The following is a 22,048-nucleotide window of genomic DNA, read 5'->3' on the forward strand; positions in this document are numbered from 1 at the left end:
TTTTCAAAGAATGACTAGATTTTAATATGTAAGCAGTAAGGGCCATATGGAAAACATATGTATCCAGATATTTGAGCATACCCTAGAAAAACTCATGGTTCAGAGATCAAAAAGTGAATTGAGTGTACATTTTTTGTGTGTCCCGATGTGCTTGGCACTGGTCCATCTGAGGGGGCACATGTGCTGCCCTCACCGTCCAGGAGGGGCCAATGCTACCTAAACAGTTGCAGTACAGGATCTTGGGAGCACTAGCCAAGGGAGCGAAAAATGAGAGGTAGCACAGAGAGGAAGGTGGCTGTGACCCTCTTGGGAGAGATGCAGCTGTTAGGAAGGCTTCTTGGAGAAGGTGACACCAACAGCTCAATTTTGAAAGTGGGAATAAAGCACATTTTAGATAGAGGGAACATTCTGTGCAAAAGGTATAGAGACATGAAACAACATGATATGTTCTGGAAACCATAAATAGTTGGATAATCCTAGAGTCGAAAATATGAGCGGATGAGGCTGGAATAGTGGGTGGGCCAAAAGTTAAATACAGCATGAAATTCAAAACAGGGACATGAATAAGTGTCAAAGTTAATATTGAATATGCGTTGGAAGTGAAAACAAAATTTAAAACTTTTGAGTTTGAAAGAGTGAATAACTTACTTTTTAACTTTCTTATCAACGTTTAAAAATCAACTAGCTTAAAACATTTTATTTAGATAAACTTTAGACATTGAACTATGGTTTCTCCATATTTGGGGCATGTCTTGTCATACATTTTCAGTTGCACTTAATCCCATTTGTTATTGCTAGTCAATTGGAAGTCTATAAAGATACAGGATGAGACTCTCTTCAAATCCTAATTTTAGGTGTTAGGAGAGTCTGCTTCCCTAATTTATGAAACGGGTATCTTGGGAATTGGATAAACTAAGAAAATTTCTTGCAAAGCTTCATCCAGAACATCTGAGGTATGCTTTGCTCGTTTAAAATTAAACAATTACTGTGCACTTAGTATGCACAAAGCACCGGACTAAGAGATTGGTAATGTGGTGGCAAAAGCATGAACTCATGAGTCAGGCCTGCCTAAATACTTGTTCTGTGTAGTCTTGAACAAAGTCACCTTTCTCACCCATAAAGTAGGAGTATGCCTGGCATAGGTTTGCAGGGACTGGGTACCAAATGTAAAACTTCTAGTGCAGGTCTCGAATGTAGCCGGTGGTCAAATGGTAGATATGTACTATTATCATCATCAGTGTGAAGCTTTTGTTAGAATTTCACATTTCCATAATAAACCGCTGCGAACTTAAAAAGTGTTGTTATTCCAATAATTGAGGATGATCACATTCACTCCTTATTAAGTACACTCAGGGAAAACATAATTAAATAAAACCACTCATCTTTCATTAAACCTTACCTGGTCATGTAAAGGCAAAACAATCTAAAACTCTGTCGATTTTGTTATCACTAATAAGAAAATCCAGATTTTGGAAAGATGAACAAGTTGATTAGGGTTAAAAATAGACTGTAGTGTGGGAACATGCAGAGTATTTAATTTTATCTTTATTTACAGTGTTTTTATAAAAGTGATAACATGATCACTGTAAAACATTCAAACCATATGGGGAGATGAAAAACAACAAAGCACCTAAAATCCCACTAGCCAGGATTCCCCACAGTTAACAAGGGAAGACCATCATTCTAGACACTGCTCCATGAACATGTGCAGATAGAAATGCAGAAGAACAGCATCATACTTTACATACTTTTGAAAAATATTTAATTTTACTCAAATTGAACAGCTAAAGCTAAAGTGAACCTGAAGGAATTATTACTGAATTTCAGGTAATCCTTTCTTCATCACCAGGGATAGTAATTCCTGTGGGAGCTCTTTAAGATTATAAAAGCCATTAGAAGATTGACATATATTTTTAAAATTTTCACATTTCAAATTTAGACAGGAGATACATATAGCTTCTTGATAGTGAACAGTAACCTCTTGTATACTTGATATACTTCCTTCTACCTCTGCTCCCCTTCATCCCAATTTTTGTTCGCTTTTGTTGTTAATATTTATTATAAATTTTCTTTATTTCCCATTTTTTGGTCTTACATTTAAAACATTTAAATGAATTTTCTGCAGGGCCCCTCCCCCCATCCCCGTACTACTACTTCTCTGTTCATTTTATTCTGATTTACCTCTTGGTGATATGTCTGTGACTATACTAGAAACCCTTGCATTCTGCACTTTAAATGAATGATTTGTGTGGTAATGAATTCTATCTGAATAAAGCTGCTCTTTCTGACACAACTTTTCCATTCATCACTTGATTGACTGGATTTTTTAAGATACGTTTTCCTCCCTTCTTTTCTCTTTCCCTCCTTCCTTGCAGAGGGCTTGTGCGGTGCTATGTTCCATGGGTTTGCGTGTTTGAAAGTGTCTTTTTGTTGCTCAACAGTTCGGCTGACCGTGATATTCTTGAGTGGCCCTTGTGTCCTTCAGAACTGTGTAGCCATTGTTTCATCTTCTTCTGGCCTGAATTATTGCTCTGTGGAAGCCTAAGGCCAGTCTGACTGCCCCCTCCTCTTTTGAATATGGTTTTTTTCTATATATAAACTTCCTGAAGAATTGTTTCTTCTTACAGAATCCCTCAATGTTTCCCCCCTCCTTTATGCAGTGTGTCCTTTTGATCTGCATTTCAGCTCTTTCCCTTTAGAGAAGTTCTCCTGTATTATCTCTTTTTTATTCATTTGTTCAGTTTTTCTGTTTCAAGAATTCCAGTTATATTGGACATTATATTGAATATTCTTTGTTTTTATCGTATTTTGTTTAAATTTTTTTCCTGTGTTTCCTTTTGCCTTCAGCCATGTTCAGGCGTTTTATTTGAGGGCAGGGAAGAGCAAGGCCTTGTTTATATTCTGTGGCTACTTGGTAATTTTTCTGCCTGTAAATGCCATGCACACTCTGCTGCAGAGCCTTTGCATGTACTGTGCCCTCTGCCTCCAGCACTCCGCGTGCAGATACCCACGTGGATTGCTGCGTTCAGACCTCCACTCAAACATGGTCAGCTCAGAGAGTCCTTCATGTACCATCCTATCTGCCCATGCCGCGCCCTCCTTACCTTATAACCATGTGACATTACATATTTATCTGTATATTTGATGCCTGCCACCTTCCTTATTCCCTCACCCCCAACGTAGGCCTCCGAAAGCCTCTGTTGTGGTCGTGGCTGTATTGCCAGTACCTGCAACTGTGTTTGGCAAATAGAAAAGGCTGATAAATATATGCCCGATGATAGAGAGGTCACACCTGCAGCCTGTCACTGAACCTATGTAGGGGATGCTCAGCCTGTGTGTTTTGCTTGGAGCAAAAAATATGGGCCTTATGGTGAAATTATTTATAAACTCCTATTGTGCTAACTTAGATGCAGTGGGACCAGTCTCCCCCTAATTTGTTCATAGAGACTTATGTTTGAAGAGCAAGCAAGCAGAATTCTTAAACAGAAGAGGCCCTAAGGAAGGAAGCTGCAGACGACAGAGCCTTCCTTAATGCACTGTGCCTTTCCCTTACTGGGAAAATGGGTCAACGATTTTACATGTTTAAAAACAAAGGTTATGAGCTAGTATTCATCTATATCCTTAAACAGGAAAAATCATGCTGACGTCAGAGGATCTCAGTGCCATTCAGAAATTTCCCCAGGAATGCCTACCTCATAGGAATTCATCTTTTATTGCACTAAGCCACTTTGAAGAGGCAGCCATATGGTTTAAAACCAAAATTTCTGGAATACCTATCTCTTCTATTTCCGTGGATCAGTAAATAGTGATTATAGCATATCTAGGTTTGAAAATCATTTACCACTTATCTACAAGCTCCTTGAAGCAGGACCCATTTACTACAAATCTCTTAAACTCTAGGATATAGTAGAGAGGCGTTCCAAGTGTCCCAGGAAGGGTTCGGTGAGCAGGAAGTGGGTCCCAGGGCTCTCAGCATAGTGGGAAATGTGGAACTCACAAAGCGATATGGTGTAGCCGGAGCTCTGCTTGCCAACATCTGGAGCACAGCTGCTGCGTATTTTTTTCACCATCTGTGAATAAAAACGGGATGAAGTGGAACATGGAGGTCTTAGATACACATCCAAGCAAATATTGTGTAAACAGATAAGGTAATTATAAGATGAGAGAAAAAAGGCCTTCGTAAAATAGGTTTTGATAGTGATTACTTTCAACTTGCTATTGAGGCTTCTAGTTGATGACGTGAATGGTGTGAATGCCTCTGGGTTAGGGAGGACTGTGAAATAATAGAATAACTGAACTGCCTGCTTTCAACTTCAGTTAATCATTTAGCGATTGATTGTGATGAACCATGGCTTGCATTTGCAGTTTGGTTCTTGCTTTTTCAACAAACTGGAAAGAGATGGATGCTGTCTTCTGTGTTGGCCCCAGATCTTCTTATTTTTTATTTTTTCAATTACAGTTTGCATTCAGTATTATTTTGTACTAGTTTCAGGTGTACAGCATAGTGGTTAGACAGTCAGATACTTTACAAAGTGTTCCCCTCGATGTTTCCAGTACTCAGCTGGCACCATGTAGTTATTACAATATTACTGACTATATTTCCTGTGCTGTACTTTACATCCCCATGACTGTTTTGTAACTACCCACCTGTACTTCTCAATCCCCTCACCTTTTTCACCCAGCCCCCCAACTCCCTCCCCTCTGATAACCAGCAGTCTGTTCTCCAAGTCTATGAGTCTGTTTCTGTTTTGTTTGTTCGTTTATTTTGTTCTTTAGATTCCTCAAATAAGTGAAATTACATGGTACTTGTCTTTCTCTGGCTGGTTTATTTCACTTAGCATAACACCCTCTAGGTCCATCCGTTCTGTTGCAAATGGTAAAATTTCGTTCTTAATGAAGGTAGGAAAGGGGCCTGATGTTGCCTGGCCTTTTCACAAGCTGCCAATCAGAGGCGGATGTTCCCCTTCAGAAATGCCGTTTTATTTTCATCAAGTGGAGGGCTTGCTTTTCTGTTGGGGAATGTGGCAGTGGACTCTGGCTCTGTGCCCTTCCTCTGGAGTGAATGCACTCCAAATTAGAAAAACAGAAGTGTCCTAATTCCCTGTTCCCTTCCACCACTACAGCTTGTTGCTGGGGCACCAGCTGCCCTCCTCAGGCTTTTGGCATGACTGAGAGGAGCAGGTGCCAAGGCCCAGTGGCCAGCACTGCTGGGAACACAATGCCAGTCAGGAACTTAGTGACATCTCCCTGCACTTAGTGAATCTTTTTTGAGGGGTGCGGGTTTCTAAAACGCAACCTGTAGGCACCATCATTTATGATAGAGCGTGCCGTATTTGGGGAGAAAGTTAACTACATAAAATTTTAGGTTCCAGTGCAGATTGGCTGTTTGATTCAACAGGACAGAGCAAGCTTTTCTAGGCTGGGTTGTGAGACGAGGGAAAGGGATAGCCTGGTATAGAAGCATGAGGTAGGTTTTCCATACTCCTGGTGAGAAATCAAGTGATGAAACAGTCTCATGTGTAGTTAACAGGGAGGAAAACAAACTTTTGGTGTTTAAAATGGGATCTTTATTTTATTGTGCCTATTGGGTTTTCTGGCTTCCTCAACAATTAATGTGGTATATTCATTCGGAATAGGCTATGTAAGGAAGCTGGAATATGCTAGTCATTTAGAAAGCATGTCTTTGAGGATTACTTTTAGTAAAAATAAAAGCATACCAGAACTTGGTTGTAGTTCTTTCTAAAAGGAAAAATTATTAATGCTGCCACCTGTTGACAGAATTTGAGTGTGCATCTAGTCCACTGGGTCAGTAATCCCGGCCCACCAGGAATACAATATCCTCATGGAATCTGAGGGTATCTTGGATGCTTCAGGAATAAAAACAGCCCCAGCTCTCAAGGAGCTTCTAATTTTAAAAGAGGCTACAAGCAAGCACATTTAAAGAAGAACACATACCCACAGCTAGAGTGGCAAGTTCTCCCTGGGCCCACCAATGTAATCGAAGCCTGCCTAGTTGAAATCACTTAAGAGAAGATAATCTTTTAGTCTGAACGCACTTAAATACTTGACATATGCATTGAAATGGCCATTCTTATTTAGATAAAGATTTTCTGTTACAAGATTTCCACAGATCATGTTTTAACATTCGGTACATCTGCTAATTTGTTTCCTTTCAAATCCCAATATCCTAGAAATTCAAAATACCAAGGAAGTTAGTCTCATACCAGGAGGAGTTCTCTAGAAGAGAACCTGGGTCAGTGGACAGCAAATGCTAACTAAATGTATTCGAGAGCAAAATAATCCCTCTCCCCCAAGTTAATATGAACATCTCATGTCCTGATACAGGGACATTCTTGCTTGATAGGTTTCCATTAGTCTTTATACTATGCTCCTCTGACAATATGTTCATTTTTCAAAATATGTATGGCTGGATAATGACACTGTGCTAAAAATTGTTTTAAAATGTGCTGGTCAGATTGTACCTTATCTGACGTTCTGTTCTTGGCAGTCGATTGATGTGAAAATCATACCTGAATTACTTGCATGATTTGCACAGCCCAATTTGAGACACTGATGGAAATCAGTTCAAGGAATGCTGGAGCTGGAGCGCCTGCCTCTTAGGACGCCTTTCATACGGCGTGCCCTGAAGCTTTGGAGTTAGGATCCATAGGCCGAAGAATCTCCATATTTTAAAGGTCTTATAGACAAACAAATACTATTTACCCAAGTGACAGAAAGCCTGTCTCCAGACCTGTGACACATTTCACTTCAAACTTCAGTGGGAGCCCCAGCCCATCCCCAGGGCCTTGGTGACAAATCCAGAGATTAGGACACCACGTCTGCCCTGAGAATTATGCTGTTTGAGGCTAGTCAGTCTCAAACGTGCCTTTCATCCCTGTGATGCTTGGTTGTTAATGGAAAGGTAAGCTATCCCTCAATGTCTTTTAAAAAATTTTTTATCTTTCTATTACTGACTCTCCTCCTCCTTCCCCCTGATTGTTGACTCTGTCACTGTCCCCTCTGGAACCTTCCCTTATACTTTTCTCCACCCTCCTTCCACGTGCTCTCTAGCTCTTGGCATAATGTCCTCTCTTTCTGCCCTAAAGGAAACCTGGTCTCCCATTAGGATGCTGCTTTCTTGTCTCTTCTGTTATCAAGGAGGCTCATCCTCCGATGTGAAAGCACCCTGCTGGCTGATGGCGGTGGTGACGTTCTGTCTCCCTGCTGCCCCTTCCATTCTTATAGCTATAAAAGCTCACACTTACCTTTATCCTGGGTTTGCTGAATTGCTATTGCACGGTGGGCTCAGAGCCGTCCGGTCCAGCTTCTCCCAGGCGGAGCTGCCGTGTCTGTGTGAATGCCTCTAGAAACGGGGCGCTCACGCGAAGAAAAGACGGCCAAGTCACCCCTTTCTGAGTTGCATTCTCTTACAGTTAACACGACCTGGGTGTGAGTTCGTTCCTCGGAAGCTGTGTCTTTGTGCTAATTTACTAGTCTATTCAACTTAAATTCAAATGAAAGTTTATCATAATAAGGAAGGTATTAAAGTGGATCAGGAAAGTAGATTTAGAAGCTTTGCTATTAAAAAATGCAGTAGGTGATGGAAGGGGCAAGGGGCAAGCAGGTAACCCACAGAGTGGGAATCTCAGAGCAGAGCAGCTATACTGTGCCCAGGCTCCGAGCTGTGTTGAGCTCCCGTGTGAGCGGGTGGCAACCAGGATGCGGAGTCTGTGTAACTAACTGGAAATGCTGAGCTGTAATTGTGGCAGAGAGAGCACAGAGTACCAGCGACTCCCAAATTCTTAGAAAGTCTCTGAAAAAAGGAGTTAAATATGGACAAGTTGGTGAATTGGGGACCTTTCCTTCCAGCTGCCTTTTGATTGAATTGGGAAACCAGCTGAGGTCTAGGAGGGCCCTACCAAGAGCAACCACAGCCACTTACTGAGCACTCACTATGCCCCTAACACTTTGCGTCTTAAACATTATATAGGGATTGTCTCTTAACTCTCTGCTGCCTGATGAAATAGGCATCACCTTCTTTATGAACTGAGTTTTATTTCTCCAAATTTATGTGTTGTATATAGAGGAAAGACCCAAGGATGACACAGGGACATGATCACCATCTGCAATGGAAGGAGAAAAGCCTCAAGAGACCAACCCTGCCAGTAGACTGATCTCAGACTGCTGACCTCCAGGACTATGAGAAAATAAATTTTAGCTGTATAAGCCACCTGTTCTGTGGTACTTAGCTATGGCATTCCTAGCAAAGTAATACATCCTTGTTTTGTATCTGGGAAAACTAAGGAGAGAGGTGACAGAACTTGTGGAAGTTCTCACAGTGGTGGCAGTATTGAAATCGAGGTGTGTTTGATTCCAAAGCTTGTGCTCATAACTAACAGTTATACTGAGTTCTGAGTGTGTCTGGCTTAGGGCTGCTTTTCCTCACTTTTGAAACAGCAACTCTGGCACCCAGATCTTTGACTTCTGGCCCACTGTTTTCACCAATATACCATATTTTCTCCCCTGCCACAGTAGCTTTAGAGACAAGACCCTGGACAGGACTGGGATAAACAAGTGACTGGAGTTAGGGGCTTACTGAATCTGGAAAGAAAGGCCTCCATTTGGGATCTCCCTACTCTGTTCTCCTCCTTTGAACAGAGATAAAGAGGACCCATTCTTTGAAGTGGTTTGTATCTGCTTAGAAGTGGTGTGAAACCTACCCCCCAAAATGGGGCAGATAAAAGTACTTAATACTATATTTCCACTGTTGCAGTCACTGAGATGTTTGGTGGTTCTTTATCAATCAGGGGGAAATATTAGGATGACCTGGATAATTTTTTAAAAATACCTAAGTCCTGATCCTGTGACTAGATGATGCATTCTAGGAAGCCTGGGATGGAATCTGGGCACCCATAACCTTTATTTTCTCCTTCAAATCGTCCTTGATAGTTTTGATGTGCTCCATCAAAGGGTTGGGGAACCCTTGAAGTTGTGGAATGATTGATTTCTGTTGTTGATACTTCTAAACCAGTGATTTTCTACCCTTTTCATCTCATGGCACACATAAACTAATTGCCAAAATTCTGTGAAACACCAAAGAATATATTTTTGCCGATCTGACAAAAAGGTATAATTTTGATTCATTCACACTGGATGGCTATTGTTGTGTTGGCTGTTGTCATTTCTCCTTTATTTGACAATCTAAGGGAAAAGAGGTCACTACCCCGACTAAATACTCAGGTATTGCATGTTTTAAAAATTCTTGCAGCACACTGGTTGAAAATTTCTGTTCTAAACTATTGAAATGGTTGCATTCCAACAATATTAACATCTTAAAACTAACTCTTTCATTTTAACTTTCCTTAGACTTCTGTATTTTTCATGGTTCTTTTCACTTTAACCTATTTTGAGGTTGGAAGGACATGATAAGAGCCATTGTCCTAACAGAAGACCCCTAAGCCACCAGAATTAACTATTCTCTTTGGTCCTTAGCAGTTCTGAATGCGAGAGCCCAGTAGGTAGGGACTACCCAAAATGTTTTTGAAATCCATTCATTCTGAGTTCAGCTAATTTTGTACACAGTTGCATTTCACACCCATTCCTCTAGAGGGCCCCAGAGTTAAGAAACATTTGGGAAGCTGAGCAGATGGGCTTGCAACCTTGTTAGACAAGGGAACCCTAGCTAAGAGTAATTTTTGAGCTTTTATTTGTTGGAAGAACTGTTATGTTCGCTTTTATTTTATTTATTATTATTTTTAATCCTCACCTGAGGATATTTTTTCCGTTGCTTTTTCAGAGAGAGTAGAAAGGAGAGAGAGAGAAACGTCAATGTGAGAGAGACACATCCCCACCGGGGCCGGGGATCGAGCCTGCAACTGGGGTACACGCCCTTGGCTGGAATTGAACCCGGGACCCTTCCGTCTCCAGGCTGACGCTCTAACCACTGAGTCAAACCAGCCAGCACTGTTGTGTTCTCGTTTACAGCTCCCTATTCTTTCCGACTACTATTTTCAGCTCTCAGCCTCTGTCCAAAGGATAAAGAACAATGTTTTCTTGTTAGGGTAGTGGCTCCCAATGCTAGAGCACAAGACTAGGGCCTGTGGCTGAGAACTCAGGCCTCGAGTGGCATGACCTCTAAAACTCTTCGCACACATTTACCAGTAAAAATGTTGAGTGTTCATCTTCAATATGTAGATAGTTATGTATAAATTATGTGTGCAGACAACTTTACTATATATCTCATAAAATGGATCCTCCAAAATAGGAGCTTAAAAGGAATGAGCAAAACCAAAAAATAACACAATGGAAGTTCTGTTATCTTCTTTCTGTGCTCTAGTCAGGGTCATTGGCTACTGCTTTAGAAAATGGCTTTTTTTTTTTTTTTTTTTTTTTAAGGATTTGAGGAAAGAGCACAGAGATTGATTTTGGGTGGTTTTGGCTGCAGGAACCTGTCTTATTCCAGTTGTCATCTTGAAGATTCAGTGAAGAATGGGTTATGCATGGAAAGGCCTGGCCTGGCAATCAGTGGGAGGGTGCCTTCATGTGGAAGGCTCACTGCACTCTCTTTGCTGGAGGTTCAGTGTAGAATGCACCAGGCAGTGTACCAGAGGAGGACATGGGGAGTAAGACACACTTAAATCCTCGTATCAGAAAGCATATCTTCCAGGCCAGACTCTGGTGCATTGTAGAGGAAGTAGGTCTAAAGTCAACTAAAAGGCAGTATAGTGCCCAGGTCTGCTCCCAGTGTCCTCTCTCTACCATCCCCATTTGGATCTAGTGAGCTGTTGGGGAAGGGAGGCAGAGGAAAGGATCTGGTTGAGGGAGTATGTAGTATTATAAAGGTATTTGATGGGAAAGATAAAGGAGGCATGGTTTTACCTGGACTCTTCTGAGACTCCTTCCCCACCCTCTAGTGTATGTAGCCATAGATTGAACTGAGCCCTGATGGCCTTCATGGGTTCCAAATCTTGCTCCTTGGCAACCCAGAGCATCACATTGTTATCTGCCTGGTAGCTATCATACATTTGGGGCTCAAGAATACACCCAGGTGCTGTTTAGCCCCAATTATAAAATTCAGTTTGTTTTTAAATTTAATAATCAAAAGAGAAGTTGCATAATAAATTGATATTAAAGCAATCAAGCCATTCCATAATAGAAAGAAGGTTTCATACTGAGTTTACAGAGCTCAAAAGAGTCGTATAATTTCATGGAATTAAGTTAGGATTTTAAAATAAGGCAGACTGGTCAAATAAATATGGTCACTAAATGGAAAACTGGAAGAAAACTACCCTAGTGTTACATTCAAATGTTTGCCCTCTGCATGCCAGGCATTGCTACCTTCCAAGGCTAAGGCCAAGGTTTCCATGGTGTACTTGATTTGGGCCAATACAACTTGACCTTTCACTTCCCCAAATGTCAAGTAGTCATAACTGGATCTAATAGAAATTATGCTGAGATTTGAAAAATTCTAGTAGTCAGCATTTCTTTATTTAAAGTCAACATTTTTTTCCATTCTGAAAATACTATATGCTCAATTAGAAAAAATTAGAAAGTGTAGAAGAGTAGAAAGGAATCACCCATCTTTTCATTGCAAAAGAAAGCTGCCATGAGCATACTTTCCAGCACAATTTCCCAACGTGTGGGTGCCTTCATAGGAGGGAGATGCTTAGCCAGAGTCAGTGTGGGAGGAAGGGTGGTTGGGTGGCTGTTGGCACAAGAGCCTGGATGACAAGATCAGAAATACCAATGTCTCTGTTGAGTGTCTCTCTTGAAACCAGCCTGAATGCAAGCTGGATCAAAAGAGGACGGCTATGAGAATGCGAAAGCAGTTTCTTCTGATGCTATCTGTAATGCTGGAGCAACCCTTTTGTCTAGTGGGAACGTGTGTATACCTTGGGTCAGGCACATGGTAGAGAGCCAAACCTCGAGTTACATTTAAATTAGGTCAATCTCTGGGAAAAAAACATGATTTGGAGTCATGTAACTCCCGAGGTCACCCAGAGTTTACACTTAAAGAAAATAAGAGATGCTCATGAGTCCAAATTCGGTTTTGTTATTTATTTTCTCATGTGTGGAAAACCAGGCTGAGTTTATAAATTTTGCAGTATCCAAATAGCTTTAAAAGCACCAGTTCTTTTTGAGATTGGGCTTTTGCCCACCTTGTTAAGGTGCAGACTCAAATGAAGCCTGAGTGAAAGATCCTACTTTAATTGTGCACACACCCATACATACAAACACACACACATTTTTGGTGGTAACTAAGAATAATATAAACTTTTAGAGCTCAAAGGGCACAATGTAAGTTTGACCCTTCACTTCTTTAACAGAAGAGGAACTGGAGGTGATCTAACTTACCCAAGGTCACACAGGTAGTTAAGAGGAGAGCCAAACTGGAGCTGGGACTAGTAGTCTAGTGATTTTTAGTTTAGTGCATTTTCTACTTTTATCATGTGACTCCTTACTCTTTGAGTATTCCAAATGCTGGAACCACACTCTATAGTAGCTTATTTTCTAATCATATTAAATTGTGGGGGTAGATAATATTTCAGTGACTAATTGGAATTGAAAAGTGCCTTGCATTTGTTGTGTTTTGTGTTTGGCATTTAGGTTTTCCTAGGACATTAGTTCAGGCTGAAGCCCTGGACAGAATCTGTGACCTGGATCTAGTCATCACTCTGAACATTCCATTCGAAACACTCAAAGATCGTCTCAGCCGGCGTTGGATTCACCCCCCTAGCGGGAGGGTGTATAACCTGGACTTCAATCCACCTCTTGTACATGTAAGAATATACAAAGTACTCTCACAAGCTAACAAGAAAGAGGCAAAACATTTTAGTTGAAAAGTGGGTAAAAGATATGAAGAGACTGTTCAAAAATGAGCAAATATACATAGCCAACAAATATTTAAAATGCTCATTCACTAGTAGTTAAGGAATGTAAATTAAAGTTTATAACACTGATAGCTGGATGGGATTTTGGGAAAAAATGGTACTCTCATGTTTATTAGGAATATGAAATATTAATAGTCTTTTAAGAAAGCAACCTAGCCGTGACTGTTCAGGATGCCTTCCCTAGCTCCTGGGTGCCATAGGTTCAGTAAAGTTCCAATGGGTCTTGCTCATTTGGGCTGAGCACTAGTCTCCTATTGAAGTCTTCTTTTTAAAATGTAAGTAGTTCTGGAATTTCTTTATTAGATCTCTTTCTCCTTTCCATCCCAGTAAACTGGTAGAGGGGGTGAAAATGGGTGGGGGAGAAAAGGGGGTTCTGAATATGCACTGAAGTTCAACACACACGGTTTGCATTTGGACCCTGCCTAGACCTGCTTTTGCAAAGATTCTCATAACACTTGAGAAGCTTTAACAGTGACTTGCTTTCCAAAGACTTGGTTTCCCAAAAGAACACCTGCAGTTACAGTGCTGCTTCCAAAGACAGCAGTGGAAGTGCTTGTCTGGGCCCACCCAACCCGCCCTGCGGTGCAGCGCCCCCCGAAGGGTGCTGCTGCTGCCCTAGCCCCCTCCTGCTTTTTCTGGAAGCAGCTGTATTTGCTGGTCCTCTGAAGCCCTAGAGATGACTTCTGAGCTTTGCAGCCAAAAGGAAGAAAGATGAGAGGGGAATATAGGTGATAGAGAGCCTCTCCCATCCCCATCGCTCCTGGTGTCAGGTAATGGCCGTGGAGTACACACGTAGTAATTATGTGGCTCACCAATAAATCACCGGTGTAAGTGATGTACCCAAGACCCTGAGCTGTAATGGAATTTTGGTGTGTTTCAAATTTATAGCTAGTTTCTGATTATCCAGTTGAGTTGCCTGAGCCTTTTGGTTCTGCTCTAGCCTGCCTTTTGACAGATTTATGTCTTTTGACTATCTCCCCTGGTGCATAATAGCCACAGACTTGGGAGGCAAAATTCTGATGTGTCAAATTTGCTATTTTTAAGGATGGTTCCTGAAACACATCAAAAATCAGGATTTTTAAAAAATTGCCATTTTTCAGTTCTCAGGATGTTTGTTCCTGATTATCATGGGTGTATGAGTCATGCCTATTTTAATTTACCTTTATATAAGTTATTTGATTTAGTAAAATAACCTGAGTAAGATGACTCTTAGAGAAGCTACATGATAGAATTTGAAAGTTATCGAAGACAGGACTGAAATACCTTCTCCTAGATTAGTAAACCAGCTGGTTCCTTGAAATATTTTATTTCCTATATTAAGAACTCAGGCTTTCGAAAGCAAGTCAGTTTTTGGAATATTTAGAGGGCCAGAATGACACTGTTTAAAAGTGTCTTGTTGGCAGAGGGGGGCTGCATGGACATTTAAACTGCGTGAAGGTGTCATTTATCAACAGCACAGGAACCTATTTGGAAAGATCTGAGAAGTTAATCAAGGTTTAATGTCAGCTCTCATAAAGTGAGGTTAACATGCTGTTAAGGGTGCTGTTTCTTTTCAAGTGCCTTCACTGTTACCGTTGTTACCCAGGCCCAACTCATTACGTGGTAGGAATCAAAGGTGCACACGTGGTTTTGCACAGGAAAGTGTTTACCTGTGGAATGGCCCAACTGTTGCCCACGTTAACTGGCTTCTCTGGTATTTGTAGGGGGTTGATGACGTCACTGGTGAACTGCTGGTCCAGCAGGAGGATGATAAACCGGAAGCAGTTGCTGCCAGGCTAAGACAGTACAAGGACGTGGCAAAGCCAGTCATTGAATTATACAAGTGAGTGCCCTTCATTGCTTTCAGGGCAGTGGGCCAGTAAGAGAGGTGGGGCGCTTCCCGGGAAGGGCCTTGGGGTGAGGTGGGGTGATGTTTCTTTCAGCTAGAGAAACCCTAAAAGCCCAGTGCATCTGCAGAAGTCCTATGAAATGCTGGAGTTGTTTGTGGGAGATCACGCCCAGTACAGGCTCTGAGACCTGACCACCCCTGTCTGGTTGGAAACTGCATGAAGACTTTTTCATTTTTCTTTTTAAGTAGCTGAGATAATGCTTTACATTTTGACACTACCACACATAAATATCTTATTTGGATAGAAGATTAGAAGGGAATTTTGGCCTCGATGTGTCTGGAGGGAGTTTAACAAAGAAAAGCTAAAAGTATAAGTTGCAGAATGCTGCTGGAAATGGGTGTCAAGCCTTGGGGGCAGGGTGGGGGGGGTTGTTGGGAGGTGAGGGGGTGGGGTGGGGTGGGGAAGAGTGCAGGGACAGTTGAGTGACAATGGAACTGTATGGCTTCTAGGCAGCTCCAGCCAATTATCACCACTGGGGCCCCCAGGCTCAGTGTGTCCAATGATCCCTGTTTTTCAAGAGAAGCAGAAATCTGGGTCTTTGCGTGGGAAAAACATCCCAATTTTTATATTAGCGACAAATTAAAAAAATTTTCACAGCATATAGGCAGAATGAAACCCACATGGGGTCCAGCACTCAGGACAGCAGTTTATAGCCTCTGCTCTAATCTGTTTCTGACCTTGTAGCCTCCACATAATTTAGCAAGCCTTTGATCAGAGGTTCCTGATCAGGTCATGGTGACTCATTCTGTATTTTATGGTCATTATCCTAATTTGGGTCTAGGATATCAAATTTTGTCAATGGTTAGCTTTTCAGAAGTGTGTAGTAAGGCAGATTTGGCATTATCCCCAAAGAATAATGTTATTCTTTGATATGTTTTAAAGGGGGGAGGCAAGGGGACATCCTGGCAAGTGTGCCAGAACTGCAAAATCTATGGCCTTGTTTAGATACACCCAGTGGGGGGCGCCGATACAATTGAAGGAGCCGTTTTGGCTCTTGGCGGTGTGTGATATAGACTCTGAGGCTGCTTGCATTTTACCCGGGACTTGATCAGCTCTAATGCTGTGTTAAAAGGAAACCTAAAATGCCTTTGTGTGTTGGACTTTGTTTTTCAGGAGCCGAGGAGTGCTCCACCAATTTTCTGGAACGGAGACTAACAAAATCTGGCCCTATGTTTACACGCTTTTCTCGAACAAGATCACACCTATTCAGTCCAAAGAAGCGTACTGAGCCCGCCCGCGAAGAGCCAGGAAGGCGTGGCCGCTCTGTCAGCTGTATGTTAGTATTGGTGCCGTGTCCAATTAGAAGCTAGCCGAGATAGCTTGCAGTGTCTTTTCTAGTCTAAATGATGAACTGACATGAAAACTAATGAGTAAAAGGAGTTAATGAAGAGGCTGTTCTCTGCCTTTCGATAGAAGGGTCACCTACACGTGTTGAAGAAGTCGCTGCCCATCTGTCAAGCCCTTCACAAGAAAGTGAAGACAGGCTGGATTTCAAACGGTGTATAACCCAAGCTCTAGCTGATTTTTGATGCTCATTTTGTTGCCATAGTGGTAGCCTTTTTACCCATGATGGTGGTAGCCTCTGGTTCTCCCTACCCCCCAAAGGCTGTTGAACCAGCACAGCAGTAGGCCTGAGAATGCCAAGATCTGAAACACAGGCTTTGTCCCACGATCTCTGGTTTGAACCCCTGTGGAGACAGTGAGGTTGAAGCCAACTGCTTGCAGTGGTCACTTCTCTGACTTTGAGTGACTGTATCTACAACATATTATTATTATTTTTTTGGTTAGGAACGACATCTCCTTTTCTGCATCCATGTTCCATAGAATCTCTCCTCTTCAGATATCCTGGAATGAAAGGATTTGGCTTCTGCTACTTTTATTAGACTGGTTTGTTTTACATCTGTTTCTTCCCTTCCCTTTCTCCCTAAAGATACTTACTGCTTTTAGCCCTCTGAAATGCCTTTCTAAGAGCCGAGAGCTAGGGAATCATGCCAGATCACTTCATACACCAGGAACCGAGCTCCTGGAGAGTCTACTTAAAACTGCTGGTCCAACTCTCATGGGTGGAGACCATTCCTTTTTTTTTTTGTGGAAAAATGAAATCCTCAGTCTTTTGTAAATCCTCACAAAAGTAAGAAACATTCACCTTCATAAATGTTAAAAGATCATATCTTATGTATAGGTGTGATAAGACCATATGGAATTACTGGACTAAAAGAATAGTTTACTTTTTATTCAAGATTTTAAAAAAAATGTATTTTGAAAATGCTGCTAAATGTTGATGCTGACAGTGTTTTTCTCCTGTTAGTGACCCAAGCATCTTATAACTAGTTGGGAAAGGGAATGGAGCCTGTGGGGTTGCGGAAACATGTCAGGCTAGCTGTGCCTGGACTAAGTATGACAGTGTTACGGTTATGAGAAAAACAAAATCTTAATTTTTTTTCTAGTCCAAAGATTCTATAGGGTGGCCATAAAGTCTAAAAGTACAGATACTACTATTTTGTCACTCACTGTAATGTAATACCAATAAATCACTTTATTAAGGATTTGCTTGGTTTCCAGACTTGGTGGCCACCTTGTATAATTAATTCTTGCTCTCCTCTGGGAAGGACAGTGAAATTTGTTCCTGTTGCCTTAAAAATAAATATCCCTCTTCATGCATTGTGATTATCCCCAGGGAGGGTCCTTGACTGTTCCTGAGAGGGACATCAGTGCAATCATTGCCTTTGGAGTTTTGGGGAGAGGGGTAGGAAGTGGGAAATGCCTGATCCCTGGTTCCATACTCCGCTCCTCTGCCCTCCTCTCCCTTCTCCCTGCCAGCAAAGCAGACAGCTACAGCCTGTGTCAGGGTCACTCAGCGTGTCCCGTAGTGTTTGCTGTTTCTGAGGTTGCCCAACAGCTGAGGGGCCCTTTGCTAGGTGAGACCAATAAAAGACAAACACCCTTTCCATGGCCTTTGAAAGACGATGTTTGTTTCATGTCCAGTGGCCTAAAAAGATATGTTTCTGGTTTTCTTCAACAAACTCCTTGAATGATTTTGTAAAAACTTCAATTTTTTAGAAACTATTTTGAGAAAAGTAAAATTCAGGGGACACCTTTTCTTGGTTTTCATTCTACTGTTACACACATGGTTCCTTCGCTGTTAGCAGAAATCATTCGGATGGTCTCTAAGATTCCTACCTGTCCTCACAGGCTGTGATTCTAACCAGCTCAGAATTCGCTTTGCTCTCCCTTATGCTGACAGGCTTCCCGCTTGGTTAGAACTTGGAAACATTGCTCTTTAATATCCTTTGACAGTAATGCAACATAAAATAGGTACCATTTATCGAAGGCCTACTGAGTGATATGTGTAGTTTTTAGAACCTTTATAAATACAGGGTGGGGCAAAAGTAGGTTTACAGTTGTATTTATGAAAATAATACAATAATTAATAAATACATAACGTAAGAATAAACTCTGTGTTTCACGTACTCATGATACTGTGCCCCAACCTGTATCTCATCTTTCCTAGGGCATGGTCCCACATTTATGAAAGAGGTCAAGGTCAGAGATCTGAAGTGTGTTGCCCAGGCTCCTGCTGCCAATAAACAGTGTAGCCAGGACTCACACTCAGGTTTTCCTGACTCTGCAGCCTGAGTTTGCTCCTGGATGTTAACTGCCTGTTTCTGTCCAAAGCAACCCAGGGCGTGACCCTGCTTGGTTTTGCTTGTATTTTCGAGTGGCCTCACATCAAAAATAGCAGAGTTCCCTATGGTGACATTCAGCTTTATATGACACTGTTCTTATTTTTCCCTTTGCTTAAGCAAAGGAAGCTGCTAGAGGAAAGTCTGAGCCTCCATCCTCCATAACTACTCATTTAGAAATAAAATGAAAGGCTGTCAATAGGCTGGTTTGAGTCCAGGCTAATCTATGGAGAAGGCGAGCTCATGTCCCTCACCAACCCCTTTGTGTCCGTGGCTTTGTGCCCTTAAAGGGACCTTTACCCTTCAGCCACCTTCAGCCGTGGTGCTCACGCCCAGGTCTGAGCTGGAAGCTCTCCAGATACTCCTTGCTTTTCTTCCTGAGATCAGAGCAGATCACTCCCTCTCTGCCATCCCAAACAAGGCCCTGATAATAAACTGATCCTTCCTAAAGTTCTGGCAGGTGAACTAATGGTGATTGTGTACCTAACACAGGGTAATCCTGACTTTATATCATCTCCCTATATTACATTAGACGTTAACATGATTCTGAATGCCAAACTCACACCTCGGCCTGCCATCCAATGTGGAGGCAGTGTTGCTTAGCATGCACAGTTCTGGCAAAACGGGGGGGAGGGGGGGGGATGGCTTCCTGTCTTCCCCGCCTTCCCCACCTTCCCCAGGGTCACTGCCTGTCACCCTCCAGCTTCAGCCAGGGTGTGTCCCCCTCTTTGGTAGGGAAGGGAAAAGATAAGAACAACAATGGGTGAGAGAGGTGCTGCTGTGGCTTTTCCTGCCACTTAAAATGTTATTGAGACAGGATAATGTTAGATAGAAAGATGCCTGTGTAAACCCATAAATAGGGCTTTTATAAAATTTAATTCATTGGAGTTCAGTGTTTGACTTTAGTTAGTTGTCTAAACAATTTGCCAGCCTGCTGGGGGTCTTTGCTCAAATCATAAAGACCACAGATTTCCAAATGTTATGGTATAGGCATTCTTAGCGGTTGCTGGTTATTGCTACTTCATGCTAAGTGCATTACATGCATCGTCTAATTAAATCCTTAACAGTTACCCTAAATAATAGATATTATTTCAATTACCTTGCCTCCTTGTATTTAAAAACTGAAACGATCCTGTTTATGTGAACTTGTGTTTTCCCGTACCTATACAGATTAACTGGGAAATTCAAAAGGACCTTTTTGGTACCTTTCTTTAGTTTGAGCTCTCCATTCTCATTCATAGGAAAATGATGTGTTTGCTGCCACCTGGAACCTTTGTTTTGGACGCTCTGGTGCTGAGCCAGGACGTGGGCGCTCCATGGGCCCCGGGGTAGCTGCGCACTGTATGCGGAGGGCGGGTGTCTCATCTGTACTCTGCTGGGTTACAGGCTCTCGGGAGGCATCTGTATCTACCTAGAGAATTTCATTTATCACCTTTCACTTATCAGACAGTATCTTTTCTTGCTGCAGTTAATTTTGCCGGAGAGGCCATTCATAAGGCAGAGTCCTGTTCACATATGAATTGCTTCCCTCTTCCCCTCCATTTTCAGTAACTCCTTTGTCTCAAAAGAAGAATATGGTTTGGTCATAAGTTATCCCTTTCTGTAGATAACTGACCCAGTCTGGCTTCCAGGGGAGAAGTGTGCAAGACCCAGATTTTGGGGACCCATGAAGCCATATTTCAGCCATGAAGAAAAATCTGCTTCCTGCATCTGTTGAGATGTATTATAATTACAATTGTTTATAAATGCCATACCTTATCTTTGTTTTAACAAATTGCACAATTCTTGCCAAAATAAATGCCATTATCTGTATGCTTCAGGGAATTCCCCAATTTAATTAGTGTGTGTGTGAGAGAACGAGAAAAAGATAGATGGTAAAACATTCCCCAAAGGGAGAGAGCTCTTGTGTGGCCTGGATATCCCCTCCTTCCTTAGCGCTCATTAGGCTACCCCAGGAAGTTCAGTGTCTTTGAAATAAAAAGTCTCCTGTTTAAAACTTTTCAAAGGAGCGGTGCACCTTGAAGATTCTCCCTAGGGTTAGTGTGTGTCTAATTCTATTTCATTTAACTTTTCTTTATTTTAAAGCTTAGGCTATAAAGTCAGAAATGTACTAAATAAAAACAAACTATTTAATTTAGAGAAAAGGGAAGAAAAAAACTGAGTTTTATGTAAGCTCCAAGGCGTGGGGGTTTAGAGGCTTTTCTAGTTTTATGAGAATTTGTACTACTGATTTTTATATAACTCTTGTTTTTGAGAAGAACAGATCTCGGGGGGAATTGTTGAGTTCCAATGGCATTTCACTGTGATTCCTTTCAAGCTCAAATCAGTTCTCTAACCCAGTGACAACTTGTCCCTTTGGTTTACTGTCCTGTGAAATGTCAGCTCCGCATCCCCAGAAGTCACGTGTTTACAATGAGTCAGTGCTTCCCTCAGTGGGGAAGCCCTTGGCCCTCTTGATTTGGGTGTGTGTGTGCTTAATCCGGAGTATCTCAACCTAATCTGTAAGCGTTCTTCTAACTGTTAATTGTATTATTATTTTGATTATCTTGCTTGAAGCTGATTCATACTTTTTGATTTGATAGAAATAAAGTTTTTTCTGCTTATAACTAGTGAATTCATTTAACATTTGTATAGCTTTTGACACTTGACAATATACATCTTCACAGATCTTCTCATTCGAGCCACTCTGCAGCCACTCAAGTGTTTTATCTCCAGCTTACAGACGGGGAAAATAGAGAACACAGTGTAGCCTGGATAAGTTGGTGGCAGGGCAAGACCCCCAGTCTCATTTTCTTTCCCACTGCACCATGTTACCTCATTTTGTATACCCTCAAGTACCTTATTTGTCCAGCAGTCCCCCCCCCCAAATTTTCATGGACATTCTTGAATTTTATTTGTGAAACAGCTGGATGATGTGAGCAGATCATAGCATTGTATCCTACACAGATCCCATGCTATAGATTAGGAGACTGGATCAAAGTATGTGACTCTACGGTCATAGTGTCCGGGGCTACTCAGCAGAAGCAGAAACTTCACAGCACTGTGTTCATCACAGCAGCTTTGTCATGCGCTTTGAAGTAGGAAATGTGAGTCCTTCAGTCTTATTCTTCTCTTTCAAGAATGTTTTGGCTCTTTGCGTTTCCAGAAGAATTTTAAGATCACCTTCTCCTTGTCAAGTCCTGCAAAACCATCACCACCAACAACACAAAGCAAAACAAAAAAGACAGGTGGGATTTTGATAGGGATTGTGGTTAATCTGCGGATCCACTTGAGAAGTATTGCTATTTTTATGTCATTATGTCTGATTCCGGGTCTTCCCTTCCTGTTAACCCAGAGGTCCTCCCTGCAACCTCTCCACCCTGCCCATAGGCACAGAAGTCATTCCTCAGTCTCAGGACTCATTTTGCTGCTCCTGCTTCCTACCAAGGCCCTGGACTATGTGAGAGACTGCCTGTGGACCACTTCTCAGGAGGCTGCTTCAGAGGCAGGCCTCCAGCCCCTCACTCCAGGACCTTCCAAAATCTGTATCCTTACCACTTTCTCTCAGTCTCTCTGCTCCCCACCTTCCAGGGGAATATCTGGGGGC

The 22,048-nt window shown here is 41.9% G+C and overlaps 1 protein-coding gene across 2 annotated transcripts in view; it reads left to right on the top strand.

Moving 5' to 3' along the window:
- Positions 1–21,068, top strand: part of AK4 (adenylate kinase 4) — a 64,229-nt gene extending 43,161 nt beyond the window's left edge. For both annotated transcript variants that reach the window (XM_081143713.1, XM_081143714.1), the window contains exons 4-6: positions 12,607–12,779; positions 14,594–14,712; positions 15,893–21,068. In XM_081143713.1, coding sequence (XP_080999839.1) covers positions 12,607–12,779; positions 14,594–14,712; positions 15,893–16,007 — 407 coding nt within the window. In that variant the 3' untranslated portion in view covers positions 16,008–21,068. The remainder of the gene's footprint in view (positions 1–12,606; positions 12,780–14,593; positions 14,713–15,892) is intronic.
- Positions 21,069–22,048: the final 980 nt, after the last annotated feature.

Source organism: Miniopterus schreibersii (assembly GCF_964146895.1).
Source record: "Miniopterus schreibersii genome assembly, chromosome: 8".
NCBI lineage: Eukaryota > Metazoa > Chordata > Mammalia > Chiroptera > Miniopteridae > Miniopterus > Miniopterus schreibersii.